At 52.8% G+C, this 25,738-nt stretch overlaps 1 protein-coding gene across 2 annotated transcripts in view; it reads left to right on the top strand.

Annotated features, from left to right (window-relative positions):
* Nucleotides 1–4,748: 4,748 nt before the first annotated feature.
* AP2A2 (adaptor related protein complex 2 subunit alpha 2) overlaps nt 4,749–25,738 on the top strand; it is a 71,103-nt gene continuing 50,113 nt past the window's right edge. For both annotated transcript variants that reach the window (XM_065938053.1, XM_065938052.1), the window contains exon 1: nt 4,749–4,967. In XM_065938053.1, the coding sequence (XP_065794125.1) occupies nt 4,901–4,967 (67 nt within the window). In that variant the 5' untranslated portion in view covers nt 4,749–4,900. The remainder of the gene's footprint in view (nt 4,968–25,738) is intronic.

Genomic DNA, 25,738 nt, shown 5'->3' with positions numbered 1-25,738 from the left:
GACCGGGATCCTTAGGAGAGGAAGGAAGATCAGAGACAGACATGGGGGAGAAGGCCATGGGCTGAGGGAGGCAGAGATGGGGCCCCACATCCCCCAGCCGAGGCTGCGGGCAGTCCCTTGAAGCTAGAAGATGCAGGAAATGGAGTCCTGCGTACCGCCTCCAGGAGAACCCACGCTGCACACATCTTGACCATAGAGTTCTGGCTGCTAGAACCATGAGAGTCCATTTCTGCCGTTCCAAAACCATCAGTTAGTGATGATTTGCTGCAGCACCTGGAGGAAACTCTTATGAGTTAGTCGCTCAGTCATGTCCAACTCTGCAACCCCATGGACTGTGGCCCACCAGGCTCCTCTGTCCATGGAATTCTCCAGGCAAGAATACTGGAGGGGGTTGCCATTCCCTTCTCCAGGGGATCTTCCCAATCCAGGGATCGAACCTAGGTCACCTGCGTTACAGGCGGATTCTTTACTGACTGAGCCTATGGTGGTGCTAAAGGTCTGGAGTGATATTTTTAGGTATATTTTCTTTCCCAAAGCTGTTTTTCTCAGGCTAATCTTAAAATTGGCATAGATTCCATCAGCTCACCCTTAGAGGAAGGAGCTGCAATGGGTGAGTGTAGGCCTGAGACACCCCAAACGGTCCAAAACAAGAGGCCTGTTCAGTGATAGCTGACTGCCTACTGGCCTGGCTGATCTGTGCTTTACGGTCAAGGGGTGTATCTTTCAATAGGTACCTTAGGGAGACTGAGAGTCATAGGTTCCTGCTCTGGATTTGAACGGGATGCCTGACCTGGCAGCATCCTGGAGGGGCGCAGGATTTTCACAGCCACCTCTCCCACCCCTCCCCTGGTCAGTGTCATCAGCTGCATTGCTCCTGCCGCCCATGAGTGACAGTGCTCGTAAGGTCTCTTCAAGCCCAAGGGGAATGGATGTGAAGTGGTCTTTGGGGGCTTTTGGGTGTTTTGGAGAGTTTGTTTTCGTTTCTTTGTTTAAAGAAAGGTAGACTACTGCAAGCAGCACCTCATTTGTGTGTGTCTGGCATCTTGGAGGGGCTTCCCAGGTGGCACTGGTGGTAAAGAACCTGCCTGCCAATGCAGGAGACATAAGTGATGCAGGTTTGTTCTCTGGGTTGGGAAGATCCCCTGGAGGTGGGCATGGCAACCCACTCCAGTATTCTTGCCTGGAGAATTCCATGGACAGAGGAGCCTGGCGGGCTACAGTCCGTGGGGTTGCAGAGTCAGACACAACTGAAAGGACTTAGCACGCACGCATGCAGTCTTGGAAGCTTGACTACCCTAAATTTTCCTCCAAACAGACCTCAAGAGCTTGTTTGGAGGTTCCAGCAGGGGCGTACAGCTACTCAAATCTCTTGACCCCAGAATAGTCCCCCGCTACTGGGGGAGGTTGTCCTCTTCGCATGAGCATGCAGCTTCGGGAGGGAAGCATATGGAGCCTCGGAGGAGGAAGGGGACACCTGCCCAGCCAGCCAGATCAGCCAAATCAACCCTGGTGATCAGTGGGGTGACAGATGTTGCAACCAAATGGCCCTCGAATGTGAAGTGGTCTTGATGACAAGCCACAAGACAAATTGGGGGGCCATCCTGACATGTCCCAGGCCCTGAGAGCATGAGAATCCCACTGACACAGCACCCCCGGGCACGGGAACAGGTGCGAACCAGCATCTAGGTTTGGCAGGTGTAACAGAGCCCCCAGTCACAGCAGCACAAACATGGACAGCTTGAGGGCTCATGCAGGGCAGGGGTGGTCTGAAACGGACCTCCGGCCATCAGAACCGTGCTCCAGGTAGGAGAATGGAAAAGGAGGGGCAGGGACTCAAAATCAGGTCTCTAAAAGTGCTCATGTCACCATCTGTCCTGGGTTGAATTATGTCCTATGAAGTTTCACATGCGGAAGTCCTCAGTCCCCGTAGCTCTGATGGGACCGTATCTGGGTCACTGCAGGTGTAATTCATTAAGAGGAGTTCATACTTGGCCCCTGGTCCAGTATGACGAGTGTCTTTGTAAAAAGGGGAAATTTGGACACAGACAAGTGTTGAGGGAAGATGGTATGAGAGACACAGGCTGAAGATGGCTGTCAACAGGCCAAGGACAGAAGTCTGGACCAGATCATCAGTCTCAGCCTCGAAGGAACCAGCCCGCTGACACCTTGATCAACAGCGTCCAGCCTCCAGAACTGGGAGAGAGCACAGCGCTGAGTTCCTTTCTCTAGATCATATGCAGGAATTTCCAGCATCTCGACCCTATTTTAACATGGGGCCACCGAGTCCAGCTTCCAGACCCTCAACTGCCCAGGCAGACTCACGTGACCCAGATCACCGAGTGCCCCTTGGGATTGGTCTGCTCTCTCAGAATCCATCCTGCACACATTCTGCAGAGTTCTGCCGACAGATACTCAGCTTCCTGCAGTTCTCCTGGAGGCCAAGCCTCTGCATCGGGTGTGACTGTGTGTTGGGACCTCACTCTCCCAGGTCTCAGGGGATGGGGCTGGGCCAGGGGCCTTTGGGGGGAAGTGACTTTTCTCCTACAAAGTAACCTCTTCAAGGGATGTCATGACTGGGTCTTCAAGTTTGGGGACAACGTTGTCTAATGAGGGGAAAAGGGCTGTGGAGGGTGACGGGGCTCCTGGAGAATAGGGTTTGGCATTGCCTGGGCTGCCCCACCCCCCACCCACCTTCTCTGGGCCCCAGCTGGGGAGGCCACAGGTTCACCTTCCGTGTCTCTTTCACAACAACCCGAATCTGCTGTGTGTGACTCTGGGCTGTTTAACTGCTATGAGAGAGGAGACGGGCCACCACAGGCAGGTTCCCACCTTCCTGAGATGAGCGGTCAGGGGCTGGAGCTCATCTCTGTCCTCCAGGTGGTCTGTTCCTTCAAAGGCCCCACCCACCACAGAGTTCTCGAATTCCTCACGCCCTGCCTGCAGGCCAAGACAGGGGATGTGCTCAGTCCCTGGAGCCTGGCTGAGCAATCATTCCTGGTGAGCACAGGGGGCCACGAGGGTCCAGGACACCAATCTTGTCCCCGAACACACAGGGCTGCTTGGACCTCCAGCCCTGTCTGGGCCAGGATGCCAACCCCAATTTTCTGGAAGGTTGCTGTCAACAACCCCCTCCAGACATTATGGGAAGGAAACTGGGTCACTCGTAAAACTGACAGGCCCAGGTACAAGCAGGATCACTCTGGACACCACGGGCCCTGGCTCTGGGCTCCCGCACCTTTGTTTCTCCTTCAGAATGCAAGGGCCTCCCCCTCCCACCAGCCACAGAATGAGGAGGGCCTGGGAACCAGCACTGCCTCGTCCAGTTCACACAATCCAAGAAATGGAGCACTGCATGTTGCTGAAAGGTTAAGTGACCTGAAGGGCAGGTGAAGGCACGGCAGGAAGCAGGAGGCTGGGGTCTTTCTCATGGCCAGTGGCGTGTCTCATCAATCTCTGGACACTGACTGCCGCCCCCCACCCCCCACCCCTGCCTCAACCACCCCCCCCCCCCAACATACACACTCATGTGTAGGGATCCCAGGAGGTGTAGGAAGTCCAGGGTCAGCACTGAGAGAGGTGTGATGCCTGTCCATCTCTAAGCCTGTCCTCCAAGAAGCCCCTCTACTGTGGGCTGAGTTTGCCATCTGTCCATGCCCCGCGCGAGCCCCTGCAGCCTCTTGGCACTGCCCTGCCCTGTGAATGGCTACCCGAGGTGGGTCATGTTCTCCTCGCCTGAGTCCCCTGGCCTAGCTGTGGTAGGGTTATCTCCTGGCCTGGGGAAGCAGGCCCTTAGGGGCTCTCTCCTTCAGGAAGCCCTCTAGGGCCCACCCTTTGGAAGTTTTGGAAGGTGGTGAAATTGCTGCCTTATATGGATACGTGTCTCCACAGGTTCTGGCTTCTCCCAGGAGTCCCAAAGGACCAGAGCTTGGGTCCTTGGTCCACGGGAGGGAACCTGCCCCTTGTTCTCCCAGCCAGGGTCCATCAGGGGCCGGCCACTTACTGGGAAGTGAGCCGGGGTGGGTCTGGGCTGTGCCACTGGAACCTCTCTCCAGACAGACTCAGGTTACAGGGCCTGGATAAACCCAGACGAGGAAGGATCCTCTTCAAAGCCATCCCACTTCGTGAAGGAGAGCTTGGCAGGGCCACCTGCTCTCCAGACAGACTCCTGGGGGTCTCTGCCTGCTAAGGCCCCTGCAGGGCACGACGGTGGGCTCTGGTCCCCACCTCCACTTCCCCAGGCTGCGGAGGTGCGAGGCGGCAACAGTGGCAAAAGGTGCGGCTGGTTACCAAGGAACTGGATTCAAGACTGAGCCCTGGTCCCCTGGTGCTGTCAAGGAGTGGGGGGAAGCCGTCTCTTCAGGGCTCAGTCTCCTCTTTGTAAAGAGATGGGCCGGCTCTGGACGGCCGGGTGATGGACAGCTGGCCCCAGAGCTCTGGGTGGGGACGGGTTCCCCGCGGGCGGCCGGCGGCAAGCGCCCCCAGAGCCGGGCGGGGAGGGCGGTGAGAGGGTGGGCGGAGGCGGGGCGGCTGGCGGAGGGAGTTCCCGGCGGGGGTCGGGCGGTGAGGATTCTGCGCGGCGGAGTCGGGCGGAGTGAGTCGCGCTGCCGCGGAGGCCGGCGCTCTCTCGCCTCCGCCTGGCCCTCCCGCGGCGCCAGTCTCCCGGGGCCGCCGCCCGGCTGTGCGCGCCCGCTGCCGACGTGCTCGCCCCCGCGCCCCGGCCGCCATCGGTCGCGGCGCGAGCGAGCGTGCGTGCGTGCGCGCACGCGCGCGGCGGCCCCGACAGCGGCGCTGGAGCCTGAGGCGACTGGGCTGAGGCGGCTCCTCCCGGCTCCGGCTCCTGCGGCCCGCTGCCCTCTCCTTCGCAGGGCCCGCCAGCCCAGGCCGCTCCCCAGGCCCGAAGATGCCGGCCGTGTCGAAGGGGGACGGGATGCGGGGCCTGGCGGTCTTCATCTCGGATATCCGCAACTGTGAGTGGCTGGGCGCCGGACCGGCCTGCGGGGGGCGGGGGCGCGGGCCGGGGCGAAGGGCTGGCCGGCAGTGGCCTTCAGAGGCTGGGGTCCGGGGCGCGGACCTGGCGGGCGGGGGTCCTGGGGTTGGGGGCTGGGGTCGGGGCGCGGGCCTGGCGGGCGGGGGTCCTGGGGTTGGGGGCTGGGGTCCCGGGCGCGGACTTGGAGGGCAGGGGTCCTGAGGTTGGGGCTAGGGTCCCGGCCGGGGGTCCTGGGATTGGGGCTGGGCTCCCGGGCGCAGACCTGGCGGGCGGGGGTCCTCGGGTTGGGGGTGGAGTCCGGGGCGCGGACTTGGAGGGCGGGGGGCCTGGGGTTGGGGTTGGGGTCCGGGGTGCGGGCAGCGTTCAGCACCCGCGCGAGGGGCCTGGCTCCGCTGAGGGGCTTCTGGCGAAGCCGCCCCTCCCCAGCATGATGTCACCCCGAGCCGTCTTTCTAGTAATGGAGCGTTTAACCCAGCGTTTTCCAGAATAGTGTGCATTTTTCACTGGGAGTGGGAGTAGCGAAACCCGCGTCTTGCGGGGAAGCAGCTGCTTGACCCGGGTCCTGGCGGCCTGTTAGGCCCTGATTAAAGTGACTCGTTCCCAGGGAATCGGCCCCGGGCGGTGGGGTGGGATGGCCTAGGGGAAATGCTGCTCTGCCCGCTGTCTTCGGTCAGGGACCACGTTCTCAGCGACGTGTGCCCCTCACAGCGTGGAAAAATCCGCACGGAAACGTGAACACGGCCGGAGGCGGGGGTGCACCGTTCCTCCACCAATACATTTAACTTTGGTGTGCAGAAACTCCTGTTGATTTTCAGGTAATGTTCCCTTCGTTTGGGCTTCCCTGAGGCTCAGATGGTAAAGTGTCTGTGGTGTGGGAGACCAGGGTTCGATTCCTGGGTCAGGAAGGTCCTCTGGCAAAGGAAATGACAACCCACTCCACTGTTCTTGCCTGGAAAATTCAATGGGTGGAGGAGGCTGGCAGGCTACAGTCCATGGGGTCGCAAGGAGTTGGACACAGCTGAGCGACTTCACTTTTCCTTTTATTTAATTAAGAAGTAAAACACACAAGACCAATTTCTTGTCTGGCTTTAATTCTCATTTTTTACCCACCAGACATTTGTGTGTTTCAGTGGTTGAGGTTCACTGTATATTTTTAAAAAATGCGTGTAACCACCTGCTGGTTTGTGCTGTTGTCCGGAGCCCTCCCTTGATCGCTCACTTCCTTACACTGGAATGAAGGACCCAGACTGGGGAAGGTTCGATCTTCTGTTCCTTCCCCTTTTCTGCAAGAAATCCATGTGGAAACACACCCTGAGGTCTGCGCTTTTACAAGTAGGGCAGTATCCTTTTGTCCTCCTTTGCTGTGTAATGTGATTTTCTGGATAATAATATGCATAGTGGTAATGTGTCTTGTAAAGCTAAGTGTGGGGGTGTTGCTGCTTCAGGAGACCCTTGGGCCAGGGCTCAGCTGCCTTAAATTAACCTTAACATCCGTCCTTTCATTTTGGAAGAAAATTGCTTTGGGCAGGTCATAGAGCTTGAAATCCCTTTTCTCAGTTTTGTAGACTAGTTCTAACTAGATGTGTTCTGTGCTGGGTCTGCCACAGCGTGAGGATTTGGTTTGTCGACTGAGTATAGACAGACTTTCTCCACTTCTGCCCTGTGGCATTTGAGACTGATCACTTGTGTAACTCTCTCCTGTGGCCTCTACCTTCTAAATGCTTCAGTTGTGACAACCAGAAATGTTTCCAGCTGTTGTCCTGGGGGGCATCCCCACTCTGTGCCCTGAGCAGCTGGTGTGGAGCAGAGAATTAGACAGTGTCTGCAGTGAAGGAGCTGCTGTAGGAAGTGCCTAATCCTTCGGAGGGCCGGGGGTGGGCTCGGGCCTCTGTTTAACGTGGCCCTCTCCTCAAAACCAGCTTTCCCACCGCACCTTCTTGCTACCCCTCGTCAGCCGCGAGACTGTCCTCTCCTGTCAGGACAGCGTGGCCAGTTCGTGGCTCTCTGTCCCCGCCCTGCCCCACCCTGGAAGCCCCACAGAGTGGGGGCCACACGCCTTGTCCGTGTGGGATGTTCACCCAGTAGCTGAGTAGGCGAGTGCAGAGCTCTCCCCTGGGAGTGATCCGGGGCCTGTTCTGGCCAGGCCTGGTGAACCATGGGCACAGCAGGGAGGAGGAGGAGGTCTGACCTGAGACCTGCCGCCTGGTCAGAGCTGCTCTGAGCTTGAGCCCTCGGTGGCAGGTGAGGGGTCCCCGTTTCCTCTGCTTGTGGCTCTGCTTTCCTGTCATGAGAGTGACCCCTGTGCAGAGAGGGTACCTGGACCCACGGCCGCAGAGACACGGACAGTGGGTGTGTAAGTGAAGTATCACTGAAGTGTTTCAGCTCTAAAATTGTGGCTTCCTTTACCTTTTTGCATGATGTGGTCTCTTAAATGTCCCCCTTTAGGATCACAATAAACTGTGGAAAATTCTCAAAGAAATTGGGAATACCAGACCACCTGACCTGCCTCTTGAGAAACCTGTATGCAGGTCAGGAAGCAGCAGTTAGAAGTGGACATGGAACAACAGACTGGTTCCAAATAGGAAAAGGAATACATCAAGGCTGTATATTGTCACCCTGCTTATTTAACTTATAGCAGAGTACATCATGAGAAACGCTGGGCTGGAGGAAGCACAAGCTGGAATCAAGATTGCGGGGAGAAATATCAATAACCTCAGATATGCAGATGACACCACCCTTATGGCAGAAAGTGAGGAAGAACTAAAGAGCTTCTTGATGAAAGAGGAGAGTGAAAAAGTTGGCTTAAAGCTCAACATTCAGGAAACTAAGATCATGGCATCTGGTCCCATCACTTCATGGTAAATAGATGGGGAAACAGTGGACACAGTGGCTGACTTTATTTTTCTGGATTTCAAAATCACTGCAGATGGTGATTGCAGCCATGAAATTAAAAGACTCCTTGGAAGGAAAGTTATGACCAACCTAGACAACATAATAAAAAGCAGGGACATTACTTTGCCAACAAAGGTCCATCTAGTCAAGGCTATGGTTTTTCCAGTGGTCATGTATGGATGTGAAGGTTGGACTATAAGGAAGGCTGAGTGCCGAAGAATTGATGCTTTTAAACTGTGGTGTTGGAGAAGACTCTTGAGAGTCCCTTGGACTGCAAGGAGATCCAACCAGTCCAGCCTAAAGGAGATCAGTCCTGGGTGTTCTTTGGAAGGACTGATGTTGAAGCTGAAATTCCAATACTTTGGCCACCTGATGCGAAGAGCTGACTCATTGGAGAAGACCCTTATGGTGGGAAAGTTTGAGGGCAGGAGGAGAAGGGGACGACAGAGGATGAGAAGGTTGGATAGCATCACCAACTCGATGGACATGGGTTTGGGTGTACTCTGGGAATTGGTGATGGACAGGGAGGCCTGGCGTGCTGCCGTTCATGGGGTCGCAGAGTCGGACACGACTGAGCGACTGAACTGAACTAGCGCGAGCTCTGCCTCAGGTGGCGGCTGGCTGCAAAATGCTGCCGGGCCTGAGCGGTGCCCGAGTCCTGGTGCTCCGTGTAGCTTTGTGGCTCAGGTAGCAAGCCAGCTCTGTGCCTCATACATTAACTTGGTCCTGTCTTACTGACTTCAGCCAGCTAAATTTGACTTAGTGAATTTGGTGTGTGGGAGTTCATGAACTGTTTCTCTCGATCGTTTTTAAATATGTTGTTAACATTCTATTCCTTTTATTTAGTCCTAGTTGCAAAATAATTTCTTTATTCAAAAATAAATATGGAGTCATAGGAAGTTGTGAAGAAATGGACAGGGAGGCCCCAGCATTCCTCAGCTGTCTCCCCTCTCTCATGACAGTATAGCTTCAACAGCAAGACACTGACGCTCGGGGTAGTCACATTTCTCAAGTGTTGTATGCAGGATGTATGTGCGTGTGCATAAGGGCGTGTGTGTATGTGTGTGTAGGTCTGTGTACTTTTTTTTGGCTGCACCACAAGGCTTGCGGACTCTTAGTTCCCCCATCAGGGTCCTCCGCAGTGAAAGCGAGGAGTCCTAACCACTGGACTGCCAGAGAAGTCCCAAGGTCTGTGTGCTTTCCTCAGGTACAGCTTCGTGTAACCCCACCTCGGAGAAGATGCAGAGCTGTTTCACCATCACAAAGCCCTCTTGTGCCACGTCGTGTGGTCAGCCTCTGCCCTGGCCACTCCTGTGTTCTCCGTCTCTGCGTCACCTCTCGAGGCTGCCGTGCAGTGTGTGACCTGCCGAGGCTGGCTTTTCTCACTGGTACAGTCCCTGGAGGGCCATCCATTCAGGCACTGAAGTCAAAAGGAAGGATCTGGGCCTTCGTTGGTGGTCCAGTGGTTGAGACTCTGCCCCTGGTCAGGGACTAAGATCCCACAGGCTGCATGGAGTGGCCAAAACAACAAACAGCAAACAAAAGGAAAGAACTGCTGAAACTGGTAAAATAATGGCTATTTGCTGTTTATTTGGTTGTTTGGGAACTTTTGTTTGCTTTTGCACATATGATAGTATCAGCGGAGGAGCTTTACGGGTTGACTTGTTGATTCTAGAACATTGCTCCAGATGTAGAACCTGCTGAAAACGTCAGAACTGACTACAGAGTAACCAGGACCGTGCTGAGGGAGAGAAGGGATGAGACTTCATTCTTGTAGAACCCGTCATGTTGCCAGTGGCCGGGAAAATGCCATTTCTTCCTCCACGCATGCGGTTGTGGGAGCTAGGGCTGCACAGATGAGTGGAGACACTTCCATGGTGCTTGGAGGCTTTTTATTTAATTCCTCCTGGCACTCACTCAAATGAAGGGATTCAAGTGGACAGATGTAATTAGCCATTTGGCCAAAAGCAGTTTCCATGTTCTTGGAGAAAGCATGTGGTTTTCCTGCAGGCTCAGTGATTTAACTAGAGGGTGCCTGGCAGTGCCCGGTCCTGTGGTCACCACGGAGCTCGATTCCGCCCCCCCGTTTCTGTTGGTAATAACTTCGCTGAAACTGGGCACTCCTTTGAATTGTAGCATGACTAAAGTTTAAAAAATTTTACTTGTTTGTAGAATTCCATTTGTTATGAGTCATAAATTGGACATGAAAATTTAAATTCAGTGTGAAACTTCAATGTTAAAATGAAACATAGGGTTGGCACTTGATTTTCCTGGGTAGTAGTAAAGATCAGAATCAGGGATGGTCAGTCTGCATTTTAACTTTTTAAGGTTTTTTAAGTAAGGTTCAGTTTAATCTTGTCTGTACATAAAAAATGCTGACTTTTTGAAAAAAGTGCTCTTGTTGCATATTTCCTTTTGCACTCTTATGCATAATTTATATTCCTTAGAAACTGATTTAGCAAGTTTGTGCCAAGGCTTGGGGAAGGGACGGACCTCTAGGCTGGAAGAGGAAGGAAGTCTTTGGTCTGACCACGTTGCGGCTTCCAGGAAGTGCCTGTGTCCCCACTGTGTCCTCCTGGCTCCTCTCTGTTTCCTCTGAGATGTCGAGGTGCCCTAGCGAAAAGTGTATTCTCCGGCCAGATACTCAGCATTACCTCTCTTTCCTCTTAAAATGATTTTCACTTCATTCATTTTTTTATTTTTTGGCAGTAACATGTGTCAGTATTTTATAGTTGTGAAGTTATTGGAAAGACCGTCTTTTGGGGATTAAGTGGCATTTCTTGGCTTTAAAAAAGTCAAACAGGGTCAGACCCAAGGGTAAGGTACAGGAGTGCGGTGGGAAGAGGCGCTTGGCCTTACTGTGAGCGGACCGACGGGCTCTGGTGGGAGCTCTGAGGAGCAGGGCTCTCGTTCCTCGGATGTCACTTGCAGGTCTTGGTTGCGAGGTCAGCCTCCCTTAGTTTGGATTTCAAAGCTTCGGAGGCTCCAAGGAGGGAAAGTCTTTGTGAGTCTGTGGCAAACATGTCTGGTCGCAGTGCTGCCGTGAAGCTCTAGGTGGTCCCCTCCCGGTGAACAGGACGCATGGGGGCCGTGGCCCCGGTCATGTGCTGGCTTCCTCCAAGAGGCTGAGCGGTTCTGAGTTCTGGACAGCGTGGGCCTCAGGTTTCAGTTAAAGGGTAGCGTCTGGGCCTGTTGTGTGAAACACCGCTGGGGTTCTGAGCAGCTGACTATGAACCTCCCAGCCCCAGAGGTGCTCGCAGACAACACGTGGGAGGTGAGCTCCTGCTCTGCGTCCGCAGAGTTGGGGGACTAGGTAGACAGGGTGGAGGAGGTGGGTCCTTGCCCTGAGAGAGCCCCCAGGTTGGAGAGCGGAGGTCTGGGGAGGGGGCAGAGGGAGTAATAGAGGGTCGCAGATGCTTGGCACCCAAAGCAGGGCGTGCGAGTCTGCATGGGAGCACTGCGTGTTTGCCTGAGGCCCTGTGGAGCATTTTTTTCCCTCGAAGCCTGTCTGGTCCTCGCTCCCTACCCCGCTCTGTGTGAGGAAATGAAGGGAGGGTGTGCAGCGATGCGTCCCTCCCTCTGGTTGGCACTGGGCTTGGTGAACCCCACAGGGGGAGTTAGAGAGCCCGTGGCTTCTGTCAGCTCCCGTGGGTGCAGCATGGAGGAAAGGGAAGTCACTTCACCATCAGCTTACCAAACGAATTGAGAGATACTCATTAGAAGGAAAAATGAGCAGTTTTCACTAGGTCACAGGATGTCTGAGGCGTCAGACCACAAAACTGGGCTCACTGATGCTGGCGTTGGCCTTCTTCAGAGTCTTCATGACTTTGGGATGAAAATCGACACGGGTGAGATGTCATGGAAAACAATGCGAGTCGCTTGCCTAGGAGGAAAATTTCAGGCTGGCTTGCAGTGGGTGTTTGCTCGTGGTGGGGAGCTGGGGCTGTGTGCTGAGGTCAGCCCTTGCCCTCTGTGTGGAGGGAGGGCTGTGAGGGATGCCAGGATGCGTGGAGTAGAGAACCTGTCGGGAGGAAGCGCCCGACATAAAGCAGTGCCTCGGAGGCCGACGTGGGCGTGGGGCCGGCGTGCGGTGCCGGCAAGGGAAGAGGCAGGCTCGGCCTCGCCGGCGGCCTCGCCGGCGCAGCGTGCCCTTGGGGTGCGGCCTCTGCTGGGCTCACAGCACCTGCCGCCAGCTTGAGGGCGGGGGCTCGGGCCGCTGGGGGAGCCACCGGCGAGACGTGGGAGCGCACGGTGTGGGCTGGGCCGGCGGTCTGCCCTCGGGGCTGTGTGAGTGGGGCGCTCCACGTTAAAGGAGGGCGGTGAGGTGCCCGCCCCGGCCTGTGCTCCAGAAAGAGAGGCCGACCCCTCTGCCCCACTCGCTCCTGGCCCTGGGCAGGGGAGTGACTGGCTGAGGAGGAGGCCTGCTCGTTAAGGCGGGGGCGTCTGGCCGGCGCTTGGAGTCGGATCCTGGTTCTGTCGCTTTTCTTTCTCACCTTTGCACCTTGTGGCCCTAGGCAGCTGGGGGTCTTCATTTTTCCTCAAATTTAAACCCAGTGAGGGAATCCCCCAGCAGTCCAGTGGATAGAAAAAGCTTGGTGCTGTCACCGCCGGTGGCCTGGGTTACATCCCTGGTCCGGGAACTCATATCCTGCAAGTCATACAGCATAAGCAAAAAAAAAAAAGAAAAAGGAAAGTAAAACATCTACCCCCTCCCTCACTCTGTGAAACTTGAGGGGTTTTGTGTTCACCCGTCCTTGTGTTTGAGGTGTTCCCTTTGTGTGATCCTTTCCACCTGCCCTTATCTGCAGGATTGCTTAAAAGTGTGAAGACCAAAAAAAAAAAAAAAAAAAAAAAGTGTGAAGACCAAATCCAAGTTGGGGTGCTTGGCTTCTGTTTTGCACTGCAGTGTCTTTTTTCCCCTTTAAAGTCCCTTCTGGTGGCAGCAGAAGGGTGTTGTGAGGGTTAGGTGTTCAGTGTACTTAGAGCACCTTGAGCTCCTTAAGGTGGGGTCAGGCGCTGTGTGGGGATCTTTTCCTAAGGCCGTCTTTCTTTCCTGTGGTGGGGTTGGGAGGGCAATTACGTGTTTGTGTTGCAGTTTAAACAGCACTGAAAAAGGGGACTGCATTGATACTGAATAGTCTTTTAAAGCGCAGTGGGAAAAATAGAGCAATAAAATGAATATTTTGGAATACTTTTGGATTGCATTTATTGCTATTGAAAAACAGCCTTTTCTGGCCGGTCACTGTGCGGGGGTGTGTCTTGTGTGGTGCTACCCGACCAGAACCTTCTGACCCTCGCTGTGCCTGCGAGAGCGGAGCCTCTGGTGATGCGGCGGGTGCTCGGTCACACCGTGGCCTGTGGTGGATGGAGGCTCGACTGCATCTGCAGGGCGCCTTCCGCGGGCCCCTGCCCTGGACGCGCCCCTCACAGCCTCAGGCGCTCTAGCACACGGCTTCCGGTCAGTCAGTTCCGCGTTCGGCTCTCACCGCTCACCTGCGGCCTGAGTCGTCCTCGTCTGGAGCAGCTCCCCGGCCTCCCTGGCTCGGGGGTGGAGCAGGCCTGGAGGGCCGGCAGGTCTGTGCTGCTGAGTCCAGTTCCCGAGGCCTGGCCTTTCTGAGGTTGCCTTCCGTGGATGGGTTGTAGGTCCTGTGTCCACAGCCTCCCAGACTGTCTTGGGGAAGCTGGCCACAGAGGGACACGAGGCGCTGTTCTGTCGGGGCTGATGTCTGTCTGATGTGTGCTCTCCGACGTAGCGTCTACTGTAGATCTGACGTAAATCTGCTGTGTAAGTAGCCAAGAAGATACTGTTTTTCATATTACATGCTTGTTTTGTAATAGTTTTGATACAACTCTAAGGGTGAAGGGTGTTTTAAAGGTGTGTATTTAAAAATTTATCTCTTTGTTTTTCTGGACTGTATTTTTTGACATAATTGTTCCATTCATTTGTTCATTTGAGAAATCTGTTGGTGCCCATTGTGTGCTGGGCATTATCTTAGGCATCGGGGATTCAGTGCGTAACCGAAGCGACACAGTCCCTGTTCTTTCAGAGACGTAAATTCTGTGAGAGTAGACAGAACTGATTTCCGCGTTATTCTGTGTGTCTGCTCTCACAGGAATGCACCTGGCCTCCTGTGCCCGCCCCACACTTCAGGGGGCTTGGGGATCGGGGCTCTGTTTGGGTCTCCCCTCCCCAGGGAAGTGGTGAGGCTCCTCTCCACTCAGTCACCTGAGAGGTATCCTCTCAGTGACTTGCTGTCTTCCATAGTCTGTTGTCCAGTGTCTGAGAACTATTGTTTCCTATATTTTGTTCAGGTTTTTATTGCCTGAAGTGGGAGGGTAGATCCTGACCCTGTTTATGGCAGTAGGTTTGGGAGAGATGTTGAGTGTGTGTTTGGATCCCAAGGCTGGAATTCGGAGGTGAGTGGCCGGCGGCGTTGTGTGTAGGTGGCATGTTAAACGAGACTCGAATCTGAGCTGGAAGCTGATGGAAGGAGTGGCGATCGTCACAGAAGCTTTACCTCTGTTTACACAGCTGATCTTCACGGTGATACTTGATAGCAGGTACTGAGGTGCTCCCTGTTTTAAGGAGAAAGGAGCGGAGGCAAAGGAGGCCCAGGCACTGCTCCTGAAATGGCCCCTGAGGACCCAGACCCAAGCGACTGGGGCTCCAGACCTCTCCTCTGCAGCGCATTGCTGAGCCAGCCCTCCAGGAGGATGGCCAGAGCTCCAGATGTGCCGCGGCCGTCAGGCAACCTGGGCCAGGCGGGAGGGCTGGCCAGGGGGTCACAGGAGAGGACTGGGCAGGGGGCCTGATGGGCGCTTTCCAGAACAACTGGGAGACGGGAGTCTCCGCCTAGCTTTGCAGCAGAGAGGGGAGGGAGGAGGTGGAGACCCCGAAGGCTGCTCTGACATGGGCGTGCCCTTTTTGCAGCGCACAGCAGTGCTCCTGGTGATTGGAAGCGGGCACAGCTGTGCCAAGCGGGCCCAGCCTGGCAGCAGGCGCTCGGCCTGCGCCTCCCAGAGCCTCAGTCCCTCCTGGAGACCGCTCCTGCTCTCCTCCCCGCGCCCCCCAGCCAGTCCATCTCCAGACCTGGGTCTCCCTGACCGCTCCCTCAGGTCTCCCAGGGCTCCTCAGGTTTAGGAGGACATCCGTAGACTCATGGGGTCCTAGGATTGGGGTGTGAGTGTCTTTGGGGGCATTCTGCCTATCACGATTGAGTCAGGAGTGCTTTTTTAAGATTAATTCATTTGTTCAGCAAATTCCTAGGTGCATATTTCATACATTGAACAGAAAAACCGACCAAGAGTGCCCTCGTGTGGCTAATATCCCAGTGAGGTAGACATAAAATAAGTAAGTTTAACATACACTGCATTGTAGTCAGTGTTGGGGCTTCCCAGGTGGCTCAGTGGTAAAGAATTCACCTGCCAATGCAGGAGACACAGGAGTTTGGTCCCTGGGTCAGGAAGATCCCCTGGAGAAGGAAATGATCCACTCCAGTCTTCTTGCCTGGGAAATCCCGTGGACAGAGGAGCCTGGTGGGCTACAGTCCCTGGGGTCGCAGAGTCAGACACGATTTAGTGACAGAACACGCGTGCACACATACTGTGTTGAGGGGAATATAGGGGAAAATAGAAGGGGCTTGCGGTGTGGGTCGGGAGGCTAGGGGTCAGGTTCCTTGGTATGCTGGTGGGTGGGTGGGGAGGCAGCTGTGCCTGCTCTTCAGAGCCGGAGGAGGGTGGGGGTGCGTGGCGGGATCTTGTAGCTGATCCAGGGCAAGTGAGCAGAGGAAGGACTTGGCTTTGGGGAGACAGGAGGGAAGATGGTTAGGAGCCTCTGGGCCAGGTGAGAAAGGTGAGGACCCCTAGGGGGTGGGGAGGTAGACCTGGAATGACAGACCAGGGCAGAAGGGGAGCTGTTTTGCCGGCAAGTGCTCCGATGGAGGAGGCGGGTCTGGCACGGTTTACCTGATGGGTGGGGACTGGCTGGGATGGGGTGAGGGCCGAGAGGTGCAGAGAGAGTGGGTCGCAGTGCCTGGGCAGGGCGGTGGGGCTCAGAATTTGCTTGTCTGATCTAGTTGCCCACTAGAGCTGCGAGGATGGGGGTCCTTGCTGTGGAGCGTGGGGAGTGTGACTGTTGGAGCGGCGACTCTGGGGGACCCGATCTTCTAAGGCGCCACCTGTATGGCGGGGAGGGAGTAGTGTCATAGTAGGTATTTGGGCAGATCTTCCCAATTATATTAATTTTTGCTATTTACTTGTCCCTAAATAAATGTTTAAAGAAATGAAAAACAAAATCAAGAATATAGTTTAAGAAAGGGTTAGTCACTCATTTGTGTCTTGACTCTTATTGATCCCATGGACTGTAGCCCGCCAGGTTCCTCTGTCCACGGAATTCTCCAGGCAAGCATACTGGAGTGGGTTGCCATCCCGTTAAATTATAAAACAGTTGACCCTCACCCCATTCCCTCATTCCTAAACTTAAGTCAATTATTTTCATTTTACAGCCATCTCCTGATATTTACTTAAAAAATGTGATTACTTATTCTAAATCATATGCTAAATTGCATATCAGTCATGGGTGTTTTTCTCCATTTAGCCATTATTTATTGACTTGACTTCTTACTGTGGAAGATGAGGAATTAACTTACCTAAGCTTTCCTTTTCCCATGCTCTGATGTGTCGCAGTTTTTTTTTTCCCATTTATTTTATTAGTTGGAGGCTAATTACTTTACAATATTGTAGTGGTTTTTGCCATACATTGACATGAATCAGCCATGGATTTACATGTGTTCCCCATCCCGATCCCCCCTCCCACCTCCCTCCCCACCCCATCCCTCTGAATCTTCCCAGTGCACCAGCCCTGAGCACTTGTCTCATGCATCCAACCTGGGCTGGCGATTTGTTTCACACTTGATAGTATACATGTTTCAATGCTGTTCTCTCAGGTCATCCCACCCTCACCTTCTCCCACAGAGTCCAAAAGTTTGTTCTATACATCTGTGTCTCTTTTTCTGTCCTGCATATAGGGTTATCATTACCATCTTTTAAAATTCCATATATATGCGTTAGTATACTGTATTGGTGTTTATCTTTCTGGCTTACTTCACTCTGTATAATGGGCTCCAGTTTCATCCACCTCATTAGAACTGATTCAAATGTATTCTTTTTAACGGCTGAGTAATATTCCATAGTGTATATGTACCACAGCTTCCTTATCCATTCGTCTGCTGATGGGCATGTAGGTTGCTACGGTTTTTAATTTAATTCATCTATAGCGTTTAATTACTGTCTGAGAATATTATTCTTAGCTGAGAATGATAATGGTTTGACTTCTCAGAAAGCATTTATTTATTTTATTTATTTGTTCTTGGCCCTGCGGGGCCTTTGTTGCTGCGCGCAGCTCTCACTACAGTAGCTTCTCTGGTTGAGGAGCGCAGGCTCTCGGTGCACAGGATGCGGGCTCAGCAGTCGGGGCTCGGGAGGCGGGGCTCAGGGGTCGGGGCTCAGGGGGCGGGGCTCAGGAGGCGGGGCTCGGAGGCCGCGGCGCGGGCTCAGGAGTCGGCGCGGGCTCAGGAGTCGGGGCTTGCGGGCCGTGGCGCGGGCTCAGTACCTGTGGTGTGGGCTTAGCTGCTACGCAGCATCTGGAATCTTCCTGGATCAGAGATTGAACTCTTGTTCTCTGCTTTGGCAGGCAGATTCTTTCCAGTGTACCACCAAAGAAGTTCTGTTTTTGTTTTATAAATAAGTTCGTTTGTATTATTTTGGATTCCACATATAAGTGATATCACATGATATTTTTCTTTTTCTGTTTGACTTCACTTAGTATGATAATCTCAGTCTATTCATGTTGCTGCAAATGGCATTAGTTCATTCTTTTAATGGCTGAGTAGCATGTGTGTATCTATATAAATACTTACACAGCATATTCATAAAGAATGTACTTTACTCATGTGTGTGTGTGTATCTATATATATGTATGTAAATATACCATACTCAGGGCTTCCCTGCTGGCTCAACTGGTAAAGATCCGCCTGCAATGCGGGAGACCTGGATTCGATCCTTGGGTTGGGAAGATCCCCTGGAGAAGGGAAAGGCCCCCCACTCCAGTATTCTGGCCTGGAGAATTCCATGGACTGTATAGTCCATGTGGTCACAAAGAGTCGTACACGACTGAGCGACTTTCACTTCACTTCCATGCCATATTCATAAAGAATGTATATATTCTTTATCTAGTCATCTGTCAGTGAATTCTTAGGTTGCTTCCATGTCTTGGCTGTTGCACATAATGCTGCTGTGGACATTGGGGTGTGTGTATCTTTTTGAATCAGAGTTTTTTCTGGGTACGTGTCCAGGACTGGGCTTCCCAGACCACGCAGTAACTGTTTTCCATAGGCGCTGCACCAGTTTCCTTCCCACCAACAGCGGACGAGAGTTCCCTGTCCTGCGCATTTTGAGGGCTTTCTCTCTTTTTTAAGTTGAAGTATAGTTGGTTTACGATGTTGTGATAGTTTCAGGTGTATAGCACAGTGATTCAGTTATACATACATGTATGTCTGTTTTTTAAGGGTTCTTTTCCCTTATCAGTCATTACAGAATTGGGTCGAGTGTGCAGGGCTCTGCAGCAGGCCTTCTCAGTTACCTGCTTCATATACAGCAGTGTGTGCACTAACCCCAGACCCCCGATCGGCCCTCCCTCCCCTCCAGGGCTTTTTCCTTGTCAGAGTGCTGCTTTGTTGGGGGCATCTGGCTCTTGAAGGTGTATTTTCTTCTGTTTGTGTGAGAATATCTACTGTTTTGGGGTTTCCTCCTCTGCGTTGCCCCTTTGATCTGAATTCTTTTTCTGTAGGTTTCTGTCTGTCCGTCTCTGGCTTTTGCTGTGAGATGGTCCGGGATGCCTCGTGGTCAGTGTCTGGCCATCACATGGACCAGTGATGGCCAGCACGGGTAGGGCTCTGGCAGAGGCCCCGCTGTGGGCCAAGGGATGAGGGGTGAGGGTCTCTCTCTCGTGAGGGAAGCCGTGTCAGTCGTCTTCTCTGTCTTCGTCAGAGAAGTTCCGGCTCCCTTCCTGCTCGGCGGGCAGGCGGGCGGGCGGGCGGGCGGGCGCGGGGAGCCGGTTGCGGCTGGTCGTTCTGGGCGGGGGCGTCTCACTGCTCTGGGGTCTGTCCCTCAGCGGTGCTTTTCTCAGCCTCCCTCCAGCGCCTGGTGGTGTCACCAGGCCTGCAGCTCTGTGTTCCTGCTTTTGTGGGGGGCAGCCTGTTGTCTTCTGCTGGGATTTAGGGGGGCCGGGCTGGGGGAGCGGCTGCTGCTCCCTGCAAATCTTCCACCCCGGCCCCCAGGGCCCCCCCGCCCCGAGGCACCTTCAGGTCCTGAGCCTGTCAAGCTCTCTGACGAAGACTTGCTTCTCACTGGTCCTTCCTCCTGCGGGCGGCTGGGGTCCAGCTTGCTCTACTAGACTGAGTCCATAACCGTGGTCTCTTTCCAGCGTCCAGAATTGTGGTGGTATCCACTCTCATCATAATTTTCTCCTTTTAAATACGCTTTGGACTAATTTTGTATATTACCCACACACAGACACACACACACACCATGCCGACCTTCGTATATTACACACACACACACACACCCCCATGCGGACCTTCATATATTACACACACGCACACACACACCCATGCAGACCTTCATATATTACACACACACACACACACACACTCCATGCGGACCTTCATATATTACACACACGCGCGCGCGCGCGCACACACACACACACACACACATTGCATGCGGACCTTCATATATTACACACACACACACACACTGCATGCGGACCTTCATATATTACACACACGCACACACACACCCATGCAGACCTTCATATATTATACACGCGCGCGCGCGCGCGCACACACACACACACACACACACACACACACACAGAGGATGTGGACCTTCATCACCTTAATGGCCATTATTTATGCCATGGATTAATTGCTCCCTGAGGGAAGGTGTTGGGAAAGAATAATGTGACTTTATGTACTCTTACCTTTGATTCCTAAGTGGAGTGATAATACCGTTTATTGTGAACTTAAGTTTGGGTGGGTGGTTCTCACTAGACATGTTTGACACGAGTTTCTAGTAGAATTTCTGAGAGAACCTGGGATTCTGTGGCTCTTACTTTACTTCTGACTCGAGCAGCAAGCGGGTGGGCTTGTTCTCTGTTCACACAACAGCTGCTTCCTGGGGCTCGGTTCGCAGCGCTCCAGGCCCCGGAGGTCAGGGCAGGGCGACAGGGTCTTGGGAGGATCTGTCTCACAGGTGTGACCTGTGGTATCGAGGCAGTTTCTTGCTGGTGATGGAACGTGGTAAATGAAAGTCTGTCTTTGTGGGGATGTCAGTGGATTCTGTAATCGCTGATAATGAATCAGTCAGGAGAGTTTGGATTCCTAACTTTTCAAAGAGTCACTTTTAACCCTGAGCTCAAACTTTTGAAGCTAGAAATATTTTTAGAATGTATGCCATCGTAGTGGAGCACGGAAGGGAGCATGCGTCAGGTAGGGTGTTCACAGAGGGCCTTTCTGGGGACACAGCATGTGAGCTGGGTCTGGAGGGAGCAGGCTGGGCTGAGTCACCGATGTGGCCCCACTCCAGGACCTGGGAGCCCTGGGCGCCGGAGCGTAGAGGGCGGGCCCTTCCCTGCAGGCTGTCTGCGCTCTCTGAGGTTTCGTGTGGGAGGCTGCTGAAGAGCCAGGCAAGTGACAGGTCCCCCTGTACGTGAAGGTCTCGGCCTCACTGGAGGCCTGAGTGGGAGGTGGGAGGTGTTCTAGCTGAGATGGCACGTGCTGCGGCAGTGAAGGCGCTGAGTGTCCTGGAGGAGAGCGGACCAGGCCCCAGGAGGACGGCCTCAGGGACCAGGAAGCCTTGCGGGAGAACTCCCCACTGGAGGTGAGAGCGTCGCCTGCTCCGGTGGCCCCTCCGGGGATCAATGACATTACTTGTTTCCCAGCTCACTCGCTTGAAAGCCCTGGGGACCGTGGCGAGTGCAGGATCGCTGCCGTGTCATGGGGCACATGCAGCGGCAGGTGCATCCCTGCTGGGCACCTGGGGACACAGCCGTGACTGAAAAGCGCAGAACTGCCCGCTCCCGCGGAGCGTACATTCTGGCGGGTGGAAACAAAATAGAAAGTTGTGTCATGCGTCCGAAGACAGGACGTACAAGAGGGAAGCATGAGGGTGAGGAGGTGGTGGGGGACACGGGGCTCTGGGTTCTCCACTTTAGGCCAGGTGGCCAGGGCTGATCTTGCTCTGAAGGTAGCAGTTGAGCAGGCTGGAAGGCACTGGTCCATGCCCTTGTTGGAGGGGACAGCAGGTATGAGGCCTTTGTGGGGCGATCGTCCGCGTGTGGAAGAGACAGCAGGAGGCTGTGCGGCTGCTCTGGAGCACGCCCAGAGGAAGGTAGATCGGAGGTGAGGTTGGGGTCCTGGAAGTTTTAGACAGGGAGAGGCCTTGTGCAGAGGCTGTTCTTCCTCATGTGCTAAACGCTGAGAGTGATGAGATGTGGCCTTTCCCCTAGAGGGGCCCAGCTCTTGTAGCCAGAGTGGTGAGTGTGTGAGGTGAGTAGTGAAAACCAGGGTAATCAGCTCCTCAGGGAGGGCTGGCGATGGTCAGGAGAGGGTGGCCAGGCGTGGTGGCGCGGGTCACGCTTGGGCCGCCTTTCTGAGCTGCAGGGTGCAGGAAGCGGGAGGAGCGCCACAGAGGGGCGTGAGTGGCAGCGGGACACAGCGGGGATTGTGGGGGTCCTGGAATGAGCCGTGCCTGCAGGCGGGGGATGCGATGGGAGCGCTCAGCGTGGCAGCCCCTGGAGCTGGTCTGCGCGCACCTCCTCTGTGGGGTGGGGGCCGTTGACCTGTCTTAAACAGCAGAGTGATGCTTTACAATTTATCTTTTATTAGTAGAATAGTAATTTTGAATGCAGAGGATGATTTTAGATGAAGTTTGAGGCAGGGAAGCCAGTTAGGTTGATTGCTCTGGTCTGGAGGAGATGGCAGGCATCAAGGCAGGAGGAGTGGAAAGGCAGGGTGGGTTTTGGGATCCAGGAGTCAGAACTGCCAGGGGCGTGAGTAGGAAAAGCACTGTTTACTCATAGTGGCTGGAATTGTGCAGCAGAAACGCCCTTCAAAAGGATGGTAGAGTGAGGACCTTGTAAATCCACTCGTCTGCAAAAGCAGTGAAAGCTCTGGTAAAAATGGTCAAAATCAACTGTGTTGGAGCTCTGCAAATAAACTAAACATTGACATAATCTCAGGACGATTTATTCAAGAAAAACTGCTGAACCTCCAACTTGACTTCTTGTGATTCTCCTCTGCCATGACCTGGGTCGCTGAGAGCCACATCTTATAGCCATGGCCGTGGCCTTGCAGCTCTTGGAAGGCCCAGATTGGGTCTGGGGTCCCTCAGGAGTCCTCTCCTCAGAGCGGTGTGACTGGCCTCTGGCTCTCTGGAGAGCCCATTTGCAGAGCTGACCGGGAGGAGCCCACCCTGTGTCTTTGTTACTGTCACAGCTCGGGGCAAAGAGTGTGGCTGAGACAGTGGGAGTGTCTGCGGCCCGGGCTCTGAGCAGCTCTGACAGACTCTTGCGGATCTTGAAGGCGCGCAAGGCAGCTCTGCGCGGGGCCCTGGCCTCTCACGAGGTTTAGTCCTGAGTCCTGCACAGAGAGAGCTGAAGGTGGAGGGTACCTGCCTGAGGGCTGAAGGTGCACCTCAACATGTCCACAGGTCCTGGCGGCATCCAGGACACTCACTAGTCAACACATTTAAAGAAGTCCCTGAGCTGACTGAGCAGAGACTTACGCAGGCTGTAAACTATGGGGAATTACAGACGTTACAGGAAAGTCCTGAACAAGTAACAGTAGCTCCAGCAGCCCCTGGGGAAGGGGACAGTCTGAACTGCAGGGTGGCCCCAGTGTATTGTCTGCAATACCCGTTTTCAGTAAGAACTGATGAGATGCGCAAAGAAATCGGAAACTGTGGTCTTTACACAGGGAACTGTAGTCCATGGAGACTGTCCTTGAAAGGGCCCAGACGCCAGGTTTAATAATACTCGACAAGGACTTTAAATTGTCTATTATAGATGTGTTCAAAGAACTAAAATAAACTATGTCCAAATAATTAACACATGAAAGTGATATCTCACCAAGTAGAAGCTATCAGTAAAAAGGTAGATACTATTTTAAAAAAAAAATCATCAAAAAAAACACAAAAACATCAAATAGAAATTCTGGAGTTGAAAAGACAATAACTGTGAAAAATGAAAAATTCACTAGAGGGGCTCAAGAGTAGATTTGAACTGGCAGAAGAAAGAAGTCAGTGAATTTGGGAATAGGGTTTTTACTCTAATTATAAGATGTAAATCAAGGTAAGCACAGATGCAGTTGAGGAAAAGCAAGCAAAAAGAAAGAAGAGAAGTGAACAGGGCTGTAGAGGCCTGTGGGGCGCCGTGAAGTGCACTGTTGTTCGGTCGCTGAGTCCTGTCTGATTCTGCAACCCCACGGACCGCAGCGCACCAGGCTCCTCTGTGCTTGCTGTCTCCTGGAGCTTGCTCAGATTCATGTCTGTTGAGTCAGTGGTGCCATCTCATCCTCTGCCCTCCCCTTCTCCTTTTGCTTTCAGTCTTTCCCAGCATCAGGGTCTTTTCCAGTGAGTCGGTTCTTTGCATCAGGTAGCCAGAGTACTGGAGCTTCAGCTTCAGCATCAGTCCTTCCAATGAATATTCAGAGTTGATTTCCTTCCGGATTGACTGGTCTGATCTCCTTGCAGTCCAAAGGACTCTCAAGATCCAGCACCACAATTTGAAAGCATCAATTCTTCTGCACTCAGCCTTCTTTATAGTCCCAAGTCTCACATCCGTACATGACTACTGGACAAACCATTGCTTTCACCATATGGACCTTTGTCGGCAAAGTGAGATCTCTTTTGTGCTTTTTTAACACACAAAAGCATTTTTCATAAATGAAATTAAGATATTGCTAAATAAACAAGAATGAGGAAATTTGTTCCTAGGAGACCTGTGCTGCAATAAATATTAAAGGGAAAACGTCCCTGGTGGTCCAGTGGTTAGGAGTCTACCTGCCAGTGCAGGGACACAGGTCCGATCCGTGGTCTGGGAGGCTCCTGCTTGCTGAGGAGCAGTTAACCCGTGCACCACTACTGAGCTTGCATGTCCCATGCTCTGCCACAGGAGAAGCCACAGCAATGAGGAGCCTGCTCAGTGCAGCTGGAGAGAAGCCCCTGCTTGCTGCAGCTAGAGAAAGCCTGCATGCAGCAGGAAGACCCAGCACAGCTAAAATAAGTTAATTTAAAAAATACTGAAGGGAATGGTCAGGCAACAGTGAAGAGACAAACACTCGGTGGTAGAATACATGCAGAAATAGAGAGCAGTGGTAAAGACAGCTGCATAGGTAAATCTAAAAGACATTATATTTTTGTAATTTTTGGTCTCCTACCTGACTTAAAAGAAAACTGCATAAAACAGTAGTTTTTAACTAATTTTAATATAGTTTAAATAAAATTCTCAGGTGCACAGGGGACATTCTTCAGAATAGACTGTATGTTAAGCCATTAAAAAAAAAAATCCTCAAATTTTAAGGGATTGAAACCATACAAAGTGTGTTCACCAACCACAGTGGAGTAAAATTAGAAGTCCATGGAGTTCTCTAGGCTAGAATACTGGAGTGGGGAGCTGTTCCCTCGTCCAGGGGATCCTCCCAACCCGGGATCCAACCCAGGTCTCCCACATTGCAGGCGGATTTTTTACCAGCTGAGCCACAAGGGAAGCCCAAATAAAATTATACTGATGATCTTGTAGTGTTTAAATGTATAATTTGTATGACAAAACTACCACACAGGAGGAGGGAAGGAACAGAGCTATATTGGAACAGAATTTCTCTATACTATTAAAGTTTTTCTTTTGGCCATGCCACATGACTTGTAGGATCTTAGTTCCTTAACCAGGGGTTGAACCCAGGCCATGGCAGTGAAAGTGCTAAGTCCTAACCACTGGATTGCCAGGGAATTCCCTAAAATTAAATTTATATTAATCACACTAGATTGTTTTAAGTGTTAATTATGATCCCCAGGCAGCTACTAGGAAAGTAACTAATAAATAAATAAATAGTAAGAAGAAACAGGGAATTGAACTGGTGTGCTGAAAAGCACTTCTGCTTCCTAGATGGCGCTAGTGGTAAAGAACTTGCCTGACAATGCAGGAGACACGGGTTCGATCCCTGGGTAGGGAAGATCCCCTGGAGGAGGGCATGGCAACCCACTCCAGTATTCTTGCCTGGAGAATCCTATGGACAGAGGAGCCTGGAGGACTATAGTCCGTAGAGTTGCAAAATTGGACATGACTGAAGTGACTTAGCATGCATGCAGTACAAAAGAAGGCAGTGGAAGAATGCAGGAACATGACAGACATTAGAAAACATAGCAAAATCGCAGATGTAAATCCTACCTTATTAGTGATTATCTTAAATATAAATGAATTAAGCCCTCGAATTAAAAGACAGATTGGCAGAATGGGTTAAAAAAAAGGCACGATCCAACTAAATAACTTTGTTCAAAAGACACTGTAGATTAATAAAAGGTACAAACAAAAGATACTAGTGAAAGGAAGGAAAACGATGTGCTTTGCAGACAGTAACCAGAAGAGAGCTGGAGTGCTCCATCAGACAAGAGAGGCCTTCTAATGAAAGTCGTCATTAGAGATGTAGAAGAACGTTGTACAATGGTAGAGGGTTAGTGTGTCAATTCTTTTTGTTGGATCGTGCCTCATGGATTGCGGAATCTTAAGTTCCCTGACCAGGGGCT

Source organism: Muntiacus reevesi, chromosome 5, assembly GCF_963930625.1.
Source record: "Muntiacus reevesi chromosome 5, mMunRee1.1, whole genome shotgun sequence".
Classification (NCBI taxonomy): Eukaryota; Metazoa; Chordata; class Mammalia; order Artiodactyla; family Cervidae; genus Muntiacus; species Muntiacus reevesi.
This window is presented reverse-complemented; position numbering and strand designations above follow the sequence as displayed.